Source organism: Astyanax mexicanus, chromosome 17 (genome assembly GCF_023375975.1).
Source record: "Astyanax mexicanus isolate ESR-SI-001 chromosome 17, AstMex3_surface, whole genome shotgun sequence".
Taxonomy (NCBI): domain Eukaryota; kingdom Metazoa; phylum Chordata; class Actinopteri; order Characiformes; family Acestrorhamphidae; genus Astyanax; species Astyanax mexicanus.
This window is the reverse complement of record NC_064424.1, coordinates 13,155,974-13,169,000: the sequence shown is the minus strand read 5'-3', so window position 1 is coordinate 13,169,000 and position 13,027 is coordinate 13,155,974. Positions and strand designations below refer to the sequence as shown.

Sequence of the window (13,027 nt, the reverse complement as noted above, 5' to 3'; positions counted from 1 at the left end):
GTTCTTAAAAGGCAAACACAGACTTTCAAAAGCATTTTGGCTCAGCTCAGTTGTTGGATATAATGCACTTGGGAGGAGGAGCGCTCAGAACAGCAGATGAAGTGGAGGAAGGAGTGAAGGGGAATTCTCAGTGAAGGGAAAAGTCTTCGTTTCCCAGAGAACTGCATGCCTAATTAAGCCGGCAACTCATTAATCCCTGATGCTGTTTCTCATCTGATCACACTTGTGTTTTACTCCAGAGAGTGGCAGTTTGAGTAATAATCTATCACGGAGTCCTGCTGAGAGACTGTTAAGCTCTCTCTTTAGTCATTTGTGTACCAACAAAGAAAATCATTTCTATCGGATTCTCTTGAGGCTCTCCGCTGAAAAGAACAATTGATTTTGCTATTGGAGAATTTATGGGCTGAAGGTGGAAATAAATAAAAAAAACACTTCAAAGAGGAAGCGTTCACTGGCGAAAAAATGAATGGGCCCCATAAGTAGGAAGAGTGATGCTCAATCCTGGTCCAGATAAAAGACTGCTCAAATAGATTAGCTTTTCTATGTTCTGAACAGTGATGTCAGTACTAAGTACTAAGTACTAAGTAACGCGTTACTCTAATCTGACCCTTTTTTTCAGTAACGAGTAATCTAACGCGTTACTATTTCCAATCCAGTAATCAGATTAAAGTTACTTATTTAAGTCACTGTGCGTTACTCTCTCTCTCTCTCCACCTCATCTCCTCCACAAACACACACACACACACACACACACCGCTCCCTTACCCATTCCCCCTCCGCTCTTCCCCAATCACACGCGTCTCACTTTCTCCCCTGTCTCTCTCTCTCGCGCTCGGCGTGTCTTTAGTTTCCGCCCGTTTTCGGCCGCATCCCAATTCACTAGCCAGGGAAGCGGTCTGCCACAAATTTGATTGGCAGAGGAGAGCATTTAAAGATTTTACACCACACGTGATTGGAAGTTCACTGTGGCGCAGAGCGCACACACCGTAAAGACAAGAAAAGTTCCGGTGCTTTAAATGAACACTGTCAGAATTAAATCCTTCTCAGAAAAACAAGTATTTATGTTTAGTAAAATCAAGAAAGACCATATTTTATTTTTTATTTAAAAAATATTTATGTTAAGTAATTTTTTTTAATAAAAAAAAACTTATTTCTTTAGGAAATAGTTCAACTTAATAGAGATAAATTGTTGCTGTTAAAAATTCATTTTCCAATAAAGGGAGTATTGGCAAAACTGGTTATAATGTTTATGTTAAGGCAGCGGGAGGTGGTGTCTGCAGCTGCTGAAGGTAACTAATAAAGTAACTTGTAAAGTAACTTAGTTACTTTTAAAATCAAGTAATCCATAAAGTAACTAAGTTACTTTTTAAAGGAGTAATCAGTAATCAGTAATCGGATTACTTTTTCAAAGTAACTATACCATCACTGGTTCTGAAGTGTCCAAGTCAACTTGTTGATTAGCTGATTAACACTGGTTCTTCAAGAGCTGTTTGTAAAAGCAATAGTTTAATCTTCTCCATGATGAAAAACATTTGTACAGGGGTTGGTGGGAGGTTTCATGGCTAAATTAAACCAGCCTGGTGGCCAATCTTCATTTATTGCACATTGCACCAGTAAGAGCAGAGTGTGAAGGTTCAATTAGCAGGGTAAGAGCACAGAGAACATTATGGGTGAGATACCAGAGATCAAAAGAGGACAAATTATTGGTACACGTCTTGCTGGCGCATCTGTGATCAAGACAGAAAGTCTTTGTGATGTATTAAGAGCCACGGTATTCAGGGTAAAGTCAGCATACCACCAAGAAGGACAAACCACATCCAACAGGATTAACTGTGGATGCAAGAGGAAGCTGTCTAAAAGGGATGTTCAGGTGCTAACCCGGATTGTCACGGCAGAATTCAATGTGCACCTCAACTCTCCAGTTTGCACCAGAACTGTCCGTTGGGACAATAAATTACTGTGGTCTAAAAACAGGTGTTTCAGATTCATTGTCCAACCCTTGTATATTGTATAGAAATGCTTTCACATATACATTTTCAAGTCTGGACCTTCTGACTTTTCAATTTGTTCTAAACTAAAATAGCAGGTATGGAAGTTAGTTTGAACCGCAGTCCAGACCCAGGCCTAAAAGAAGTGGTCTCGCTCCAGATCAGTTGAATCATGGTTTACACTATTATAGATGGTTCAGTATTTTGAGATATATTAAAGCACATTAAACAATACATAAATGAAATAAAGCCAATATAGATTATGGCCACAGGACCAGGTTCTTTGCCCTTAAACTGAAAACCAAGATTGAGAAGTGATGCTATCAAACATCAAACACTTCCACTTTAACTGTCTGTGTGTTTTGCAGAAAATATTTTGTGCAGAGCTGAACTGCCCCCAGCATGGTTTGATGCTGGTGTAAGATCAATGTTGATTGGGTGGCCTGCTGCTGCCTTCCCTCAAGACCATCTCCATCAACATGGAGCAGCTTGCATGTGCCGTTTCACCCTCTGGCCAATCGAGAAAAACAGCATGCTTCATCCCCTAGATAAGATTCTACACACACACACACACACACACACATATATATATATATGTATATATATATATATATATATATATATATATATACATATATATATATATGTATATATGTATGTATATATATATATATATATGTATGTATATATGTATGTATATGTATATATATATATATATATATATATATATATATATATATATATATATATATACATACATACAGCTCTAAAAAAAGAGAAGTATATGGTTTAAGAAAAATGAACATTCATTATACACTAAAAAATAAATTAAACTAAAAAATAAAAGTGGCAAAACCAGCTCAAAGTTCATAAATCAATATTTGGTGGTATAACCCTGCCTGCTTTAAAAAAAAAATCAAGCAGTTCAGCTTGGTTTGATGGCTTGTGATCATCCATCTTCCTCTTGATTTAATTCGGTAAAATCAAAGAAACACCTCATTTTAAGTGGTCTCTTATTTTTTTCCAGAGCTGTGTATATAGGTGTTTGAAAACACCTATTGTTAAAAAAAAGTACTATTGTACTAACTTGAACTATAGAACAATTATGCAAAGGACCTCTCAATGGATGGCTCTGCATAGAACATTTCCTATAACATGGTAGTGAATTTGCACATAATGAAATAAAATAAAAAATACTGGCATCAAACAGTCAAACCCAAGTATCATTCAGTAACCTTTACTTTAAAGTGTATAAAGGGAAAAGGGAAATTTTTAAATACTTGGCGTAAGTAGGGACTGATTAGCTAGCTGACACAACTCCTTTCTAGATGATTAGCTTAGCTACCCAGTTAACAAATTGGTACCCATTCCACCAGCAGAAATCGTATCCATTTGAACTTTCGATTGCAGCTTTTAATCCCTTGTGTTTCAAGGATGTGTGATTTGCAGGGTGTCCTCCTTGGTCTGCTGGAATCCCATTGAGAGGGCTAGCATTGTGCAGCTTAGTGACCCACCTATCATCTATTTTATAGATTCTTATGAAGCGTTAGTGTTTTTAATCCCAGATATGGCAGGCACAACAAAAATGTCATGTGACTAAAACGCTAGAATAGAAGTATGTGTCTAAGGTAGAATATTGTTCCATCTATCATCTGGCAGCATGTCTATCATTAAGCACTTCTCACATTGGCTTAGTTCACTCCACAAGCAGTGTTTGGTTTAGCAAATGTTAAAAAAGATACGCTACTCTTGTACTGCAATCACTGATTTAAGATCCTTACACAGTTTAATAAGAGAAAGTAAACTCTAAACTCACTGAGAAACAAGAGAGAAAGCCTCAGCGCAGACCGGAGGGCAGGGTACCAGCCGGACCAGCATGCCGTCTGCTGCTTTCTGGAAGTGAGCCCGTGCCACCCGCTCCAGCACCGAGGCCAGCGTGGCAGCGTCGCCCGCCTTTCCTCCTGGGTCACCACCTCCAGAGTCCAGAATGTGACCTCCATGCACAACCAAGATCAACAGCTGCGTCCTGCATTTTCTCTGCACAGAAAGAGAGAATGAAGAATGAAGGCGCGGTACAGAAAGACCTGTAATACTACAGACTGACTGTCTGACATACTACTGTTTTCAAGTTTCTTCAATCAAGGACATAAAATCACTTTTTGGATTTTTGGAAGAATCGCCTCCAGCAGGATTCAATCTGTTTTTTTATTATTTATTATTTGTCTGAGTTGAATTCTATTTAAACTGGTATAAAAAACTCAGTGATAAAACTCTTGCCTCCCAGACGGCAGTAAAATTGCCAAAGGACAAGCGAGATTCTACTAACAAGGTTTGCATCTCAATATCACAGGATCGTATTGACAACAGTTGAAGGGTGAATCAAAAACTTATGCAACAGCTTGATTTCTTTTTCATTTTGTGATTTGTAATGTTTTCATTTTGGAAAGTTTTAACGGTTTATTATACCACACTTAGTTCTGACCGTGCAATGTGATTGGTGAGAGGCGTTTTATGAGTGCCATTATCAGCCAGTAATACACTGTAACTGAAGCTCTTCATGTATTAAAAAGCTAATTACATCTAAGCAAAACGTTTCTGTCTTATATGATATGCTATATAAGTTGATATCTTGATAAATATTTAATAACATGGCCTTTCACAATAAAATATTCTGAGGAAATTCAAGCATATCTTTGCTGTCTAATGAAAAACAATCCAATCTCCATTTTTGTCCATTTTTTAGTTTACTACATTATGTGTAGAAAGTAACTGTTTCTTAATTGTGTACAAATTTATTGATGAATCGACTAACATAAATCCTTCAAAATGACCTGAAACAGACTCTTTTTACTTTGACTTCCTTTAAAACATAGCAAGGTTTTATATCTCTCTTGTAAAGTTCCTGTTTCGGAGACTGTACATTTAATATCATTAATTACATTAATGATATTAATTATTAATTATATAGGCTACACTTATTACTGTGCTGAATTTGTCAGGATCCAAAATAGTTGATTGAATTTGTGTGTGGATTGCAGAAGATTCTGTGGAGGGTTAAGTAAGTGGGCCAAAACTTACAAAAGGTTGGGAACCTCTGGCCTAGAAAATCGTTGTGCTATCAATCGGGATAGGAGTAAAATGATCAGACCACGTTAAGTAATTCAGCCTGTATTTTTCAGAGAGAATTAGGGAGAAAACCACAGACATGGCCAGACGAAAAAGCAATCAAGAGAAGCCCCTGTGAAAGGGAGAATTACCCGAGGACCCATGTAAATTTAATCCAGTCAAAATAGGGTTTTCATTAAGTTTTGAGTGCTAGAAAAGGGAAATGATTGGTTATTGTAAGTGATTGCTGATTATAGCTGCAGCTACAGTGGCCGAGAAAGCCCAGCGCAGTGCAAATTGAAAAGCGCTGCAAAAGCACAAAACACATCCATCAAAATTACAACACAGGCGCAGCAAATAGAAAAACGCGCTGCAAATACAACCACAACACAACGGAAGTGAGTCACAACACAACGGAATTATCCCGGGGGACCTTAAAAGATGCTGTACCAGCTGTATACAAAGGACAATAAGTGGCAAACAAGCTTCTGAAAAGTAAGTTATGTTTATTACCTGTGATTACCACGGTTGTGTGCATATTATTAAAAGTTCTGCTTCACAAAACGCCTTGTTTGCCACTTATTGTCCTTTGTACACATAGTGAAGTCCGAGACGTTACTGAAGACGCAGCTTAGCTGGTACAGTATCTTTTAAGGTCCCCCGGGAAAATTCCGTTGTGTTGTGACTCACTTCCGTTGTGTTGTGGTTCTAGTTGCAGCGCGTTTTTCTATTTGCAGCGCGTTTTTCTATTTGCTGCGCCTGTGTTGTAATTTTGATGGATGTGTTTTGTGCTTTTGCAGCGCTTTTCAATTTGCACTGCGCTGGGCTTTCTCGGCCACCGTATGCAGCAGATAGAAATAAGTAAAAAAAAAAAAAACAGAATATTCTTTTAACTCTTTTAAACCTATTGGACTGCAAGACTTTGCCTTCATTCATTTGAATTCCTTTTAAAATTTGACAAAACAGAGGAGCTGCACGGATGCCTTAATAAAATATACAGTATATTCTATAACTGCATAAATGAAGGATGCAATTCAAATTACACTACGTGTTAAAAAAATTACACCCAGAAATAAACATCTGACAGGAATGAAACTTGGTGGGTTGTTGTGCCAGACTGTCATGAAGTCACTCAGAACAGCAGATGATCACCCTCATTGATGTGTTTTGTCTTTCTTGTCTCAGTGAAGACGGCCAACTAATTGTGTGTGTGGAGGCACCATGGTCAATAATGAGATCAATGGTCTGTCATTACACATCACACGTCCACAAGGCCTGATGTCATGGTGTGGGGTGCACTTTCTTTTGATGCCAGATCACATTTTGTCTTCATTACAAGCACATTTACAGCAACTGTTTAAAATAATTTTAATGTTCCTCCCTGGTGAAAAAAAAAATACTTCATTGTACTTAAAACATATTGAGAAATGTCTAAGTATGCTGTAAATATACTAACAGATTTATGTACTTAGTTAAAATTTATTAAAAGTACATTAATATTATGCTTTCATCAAATGTTTGAAACTAAATGTTGATCATACTTTTTAAAAAGTACAATATAGTGTATTTAAAAAAATAAGACTACTGTGAAGTTCACTCTTAATTTGTTTAATGCAATTCAATATACTTCTAAAATACTTATAATACCAAATATGCTTTTGTACATTTTTAGCAAAGTGTGTTGAAAACACAAAACACGAAAGTGCAATGTATCATGTAACTTCTTAGAAAGTAATTTCAATTACTACTACTCATTTTAATTTTTTTTTTGTAAATTTGTAACACGCTAAAAATTGGAGTACAGTATATTAAAATATATTTTTATACCCAATGATATAGTATAGAGTATACTAGAAGTGTGCTACTTACAAAAGTCAGGAACAAAAAGCACATTTGTACTCACACATTACACACATTAGTACAAGTTAAGTACAATTATTTTAAGCATAATTTAAGTAAGACTTTTGTACTATTTTTATACAATTAATGTATAATAAGTACAAATCAATGTGTTCTATTTTAGCACTGTATATATAATATAATATACTGATTAATAATGTGGCTACAAGTACACTTTAGTGCACTACAGCATAATAATGATTAGTATACTTTAATTTACTTTTTTTCACTGGGGCTTTTAACCTTTATTTTCCTTCAGAATAGCATTGCTAAATCATATTTGTTGATGACTGTAGTATTTGATTATTATTGATTCATTTCATATCGATTATTCATTTTTTAAAAGGTTCTTAAAGAAACCAAAGGTAGCTCATCTCTGCCTCTATTCCAAAGTTCCATCCACTCTGTGTGTAGAGCTTAGAAGTGTATTTCAATGTGACCTTCAGAGGAGAAATAAAAATCAGCAGACTAACCTCCATATCCTCCAGGCCATCCACGCTGCTCTGTGGTGCACAACGAGGATGCCTCAGTCTGTATAAACTCTCTGTGGGAGAGAGAGAAAAACACATATTTTGAAATCCCTCAGCTGTAAGACAAACGTCCTCTGCGGCAAACAGGGGTTATAGTTCCCCATGAGCTTCAGAATGCTCAGTACTTTATTAAGTATGTCTTACAAATGTATGTTAATTAACCAATATTTTTCAAAACCTTAGACTTTAGACTTAATAACATAATAACAAACGCATGCACAAAGTTTTAACTAACACAACCTTTTTACTTCATAAGTATGTATGTTTGTTTTTATTACAGGCACATGAACAACCCTCTTTTCTCAATGCACAATCTGGTGCATCATTCCAACAGGACAATGCTGGTCCACATACTGCTGCCATCTCTACAGCTTGTCCTAAAGACACAAGATACTATGCTGTGGTTAGCTGTGTTGCCAGATCTATCCCTGATTGAAAATATATGGGAAAAACAATATATTTTGATACAGGTGATGCAATTACATTACCTTTGTAAATGCATTAAAATTCAGACAATGTTATCAGTTCAGTATCATTTCCCCCTTGGCTGAAAGAGAAAGTGTTTTTCCCACTCCTCTATGCAGAATTCTTTCAGCTGTGTGATGTTTGGGGAGTTTCCTGCAACATTGTATCAATAGACTACTCCCACACAGTCTTCCATTATTCTGTTTAGATATATTATATCTATATTTCAGTATGGGGCAGTTATGGTTCAGCAGTTAAAGCACCAGGACATTGATGACAAGAGTGTAGATTTGATATCTGGGTTTGGTGGGCCGTCACTGCTGGGCCCTTGAGCATGACCCTTAACCCTCACTGCTCACATGAGTGCTTCAGTAGTGGCTGCCCACCACTCCGAACACATGTTTTCACTGTGTATGTGTGTGCTCAATGCACGTATGATGTGTATAAATTCCATCTGTGCCAAGCACAAGTATGGTATATATGGTTGTCTTGTATTGCTAAAAGAGGTGGGTGATATGGCCGTAAAATAATATCACAACATTTCATGGTATTTTTGATAACGATACTCTTGGCGATATGACCAAACACTGAATTATATATATATTTTTCAAGAATTTTATTATTGCATATGATATGATATTACACAAACCTAACAGAGATATTAATAAAATGCAAGAATTTTATCAGATTTGTAACAAAAATGTGTAAAAACAAAGTAAACGATCCAGAATGTCATGATACTAATAATGCACTCCAAATATCTCCATATATCCAGAATTAATGTAAAATAAATACTACTGGACAGATATAATCTGTCTCTAATAGATATATAATGGGAAATGAGAACAGTTTGAATTTTTCTTTTGCTAAAACCAGTAAAAAAGTAGTACCCTGATGTGATAATTAGGGGTGGGTGATATGGCACGATATTTCAGGGAATAATGTTGTTCATGATATTCTAAAATGTTGCCGATATTATCGCCTATGATACAATAAGGCACACCCCTAATTGCTCAAAAATATCTTTTATCAATTTTTTACCTCTACAGAAATAACCCTGCCATGACCTTTAACCTTTACCATGAAGCCGAACATGTACGGATGCTTTTGGGAAATGTCTTAACGAGTCCCGCTGGTGATTTCCTAAAGTTATTTGTAGAAGGATGCTCTATAGTTCAGGAAAATATCACTGTGACCTTTTCTACTGCTTTCAATCAATATCTCTCTAAAATGATAGACCTTTAACCACCAGCAGATCACTCTTTGCTGTTTCCCATCTTTTCCTCATGTGCTGTGGCTGGAGGCTGTATCTCATGTTTTATAAATATTGTGTTTCTATGGCTCCATGATTACTGTAAAATAATGGTTTACTGATTACAGATTACTTACCAATTGATTATAATCATTAACTGCAATTTGAAAAAATTATGGAATTATATTTCACAGCACACCGACTATGAATGCCTGTGATTGGCCACAACATGTGCACAGACAAATTGACAGCAGAGGTTTCACTGGATCCAATTGTCAGAGCCGAACTCATGACAGCTGGAATGAAGACAGACGGGCAGACCTTTTTTAGGTCTCTTACGGAACACTGAACAGGAAAATCTAAAATCAGTCATCGAGTTCACAGCGGACACACACACAAACACACACACACACACACACACACACACACCACTTTCCATGCTTTATTAGAGCATGAATGTGATGAATGCTGGTTAGAAACAGAAATCGTACATTTAGATGCAACAGCTGTACTTTATCTCAGACTGGATAATCTGCTAAATGAAAAACTGCTTTATCAAATAATGAAGAATTGTGTCAGTTCTGCATAACAGTGCAGTTACTGCCATTTTTTGCTCAGTTTTCCATCACTGTCTAAATGGGGGACATACCTGTGCATAGCAGATACTGTATGCCTTCAAATATTAAAGCAAATATGTCCAGTTTTTTTTTTTTTTCATAAAAAGTGCTTAGGAGAAATAGAAGATAGAAAATAATTAAAATAGGCCTAGAGCAAAAAGTCTTTGGATAAAGCATGTGGTCAAACCAAGCTTCACTGCTACAGTACCGGACAGTCACTTATGAGATTGCAATTACAAAAGACACACCGTACTCCTTCTGTAACGGGCAGTGCTGCACTGCAGACTGTCAGCATGGGGAGTTAATAGACATAGGAGGAAAAATGGCTGTCTCAAAACTCCAAAAAAGAGCAAAGAAAATAATAAAGAAATTCATAAAAGAAACCCAAGACAAGGACAAAGCTGAAGGAGAGTCTTTTTTAAATAATAATTTCTTAGAGTTAAAACAGAAAGTGAAGAAAGAGAAAACGATTTTGAGTTGTGTTGTATTTAAGTTTGTTTCTAGTGAGGTAAAAGCTGTCTTTTGTTAGTATATGCCAAAAGTGCCATTTCCTTTGTTCTGTTTTCCACCTTTTTTTTCTAAATCTTTTTAAGGCATTTTTTGAGTCTCCTCTGTGGAAAGTTTAGAAAATTTAGAAATAAAGTTAAATTAAATACAAGAACACGTTTCGTGCCATCGCGATTACAGATAACTATTAGAAGTTACAACATAAATAATAGACTTATTAAAGCATGTCCATATAAGCAAATTAATTAAGTAATAAATGCATATACATATATTAATTCTAAACATATATCTTTCAGTCTGCTCTGCACTTGGACTCACCACCTCCCTAATTGTAACAACTTCTTAGCACTGAAAAAATGTGTGCAGCCAAGCAAACATAGAAAAGCTTCAATTATTTTAGTTTAAATTAATTAATCACATTTTACACCGATATTAGAATATGCAACAGTGTTATTACACATTTGGACACATTTTCTATCCATATCATACACTTTTAGTGTTCATGTGAGTGTGTATGTGTGTGTGTGTGTGATTGATTGGAGTAGGAGGTGTAGCCAAGAAGGATAAATTGTGGTAGTAATGTTTATACATAAACATTTTCCCTCAAATTACAGCTCTGTCATTAGCCTTCCGCACACAAGCTATTATTCAAATTGCAGGCTGTATCCACAGGGCACCAACAGTTTGCCTCCTTTCTGTTTTCCTTTACTCGCCTTATAAATATTTGAGATGGTGCTCAGTGCCTGCGAAGCACGACAAAACGGCAATTATACAGCAGACATCAATCACGGGCTGTTACAGAATTCATAGCAGATCACAAACATCTCACAGGGCTAAACAGTTCAGATACAATGTGTCTAATTGCTGTGAATGTGTTTTGATGACTAATTATCTGAGAATCATGTTGAAATTAGATCCTGGGATGTTTACCGCAATCTCTGCTCAGTCAGCGGCCAACGCAAGCCTCCTACGAGTTGCCCTGTGGGGCCTTTTTTTCACTGCGAAACCGCAGAGACAACGCTAAAACACATACCACCACTTCCACAGAATACATTAACCACACAAACAGCAAAATTACTGAATGCTAATGACTTTCAGCCTCTGTGTTGTTTTTACAAGCATTTAAGAAACCAACAGGCTCACCTTAGCGGGTCAGAGTATTAAATACCGCTGCTCTCTCCGTAGCGTAATGCTAATATGTTGCTAACTACACTGTGTTGTTGTGCTGTCTGAGCAGTAAGAACCACAACTAGTCTGAATGTTAGTATCTAATAATGGATAGTAGCCATGGCCCCTAGCTAGGATCAATGTTAATTTACCACCTATTGATTCACAAAGATGCACACTGGTTTAGTGAGACATACAAACACACACACATCCACACAAACACACACGCAACACACACAAACACATTACACTACAATAACAGCTACTGCAATGCTGTGATTTCCAGCCTATCCATTTGTTTATTATATGTCCAGGCCATTCTCTGCACGGATATCGCAGTGTCTCTCTGACATATCCTCATGGATGAAGGAGCATCACCTTCAATTAAATCTCTCAAAGACTGAACTTCTGGTTATACCAGCAAAACCATCTTTTCAACACAACTTCTCTATAAGTATCGACTCTCTCTCTCTCTCACCGACAAAGGTTGCTAGGAACCTGGGTGTTCTGGTTGATGACCAACTCACCTTCACGCACCATGTGGCCTCAGTTGCTCGGTCCTGCCGCTTTGCGCTCTATAACATCCGAAAAATTAGACCGTTCTTGACGCAACAGGCCACCCAACTCCTGGTGCAAGCGGTCGTCATCTCACACCTCGACTACTGCAATGCCCTGCTAACTGGCCTCCCGGCCTGTGTAGTAAAACCACTCCAGATGATCCAGAACGCAGCAGCACGTCTGGTCTTCAACCAGCCAAAACAGGCACATGTCACCCCGCTGCTCATTGAGCTCCATTGGCTACCAGTTGATGCTCGCATCAAATTCAAAGCTCTTACAATCGCCTACAAGGTGATGACAGAACAGGCTCCTTCCTACCTGCACTCGCTCCTGAAGGCTTACGCTACCTCCCGGCCGCTGCGCTCCTCCAATGAACGTCGCCTCGCTTTGCCAAACATTCACACAAAGCAATCCAGACTGTTCTCATACAGAGTTCCCCAATGGTGGAACAAACTACCTTCCACTACCAGATCAGGAGAATCTCTCGCTATCTTTAAGAAACTCCTGAAGACAGAGCTCTTCAAAGAGCACTTACTCTCTTAACACCTCCAACACACTAACTACTTCTAACCTCATTTCCTTCTTCCCCTCCTTCACTCCTCTATCCTATTATTCCCCTTTGACCTCCTTTTATCCCTATCCAAAGATGTTTTACCTTTAAACTTATTTTACATTGTACTTGACTATTGTAAGTCGCTTTGGACAAAAGCGTCTGCCAAATGTAATGTAATGTAATGTAATGTAATTATCTCTGGACATTTGTTAATTTGGTAAAACAAAAAGAAGAAAGAGGTTAGAACATGTAGACATGTATAACTACACAGTCTAGTCAGAATATTGTGACCACCTCCTTGTTTTTCATAGTCCACTGAGCACTTTTACAGTTTTTCTGACTATATGGCGCTCCGGATTATTAAGTGCAATATCACTGAATATCTA

The 13,027-nt window shown here is 37.3% G+C and overlaps 1 protein-coding gene across 1 annotated transcript in view; it reads right to left on the bottom strand.

The window, feature by feature from the left end:
- plrdgb (PITP-less RdgB-like protein) overlaps positions 1-13,027 on the bottom strand; it is a 123,943-nt gene that overhangs the window by 36,128 nt on the left and 74,788 nt on the right. The window contains exons 4-5 of the mRNA XM_022676138.2: positions 7,466-7,536; positions 3,805-4,025 (exon numbers count right to left, since the gene is read on the bottom strand). Coding sequence (XP_022531859.2) covers positions 3,805-4,025; positions 7,466-7,536 — 292 coding nt within the window. The remainder of the gene's footprint in view (positions 1-3,804; positions 4,026-7,465; positions 7,537-13,027) is intronic.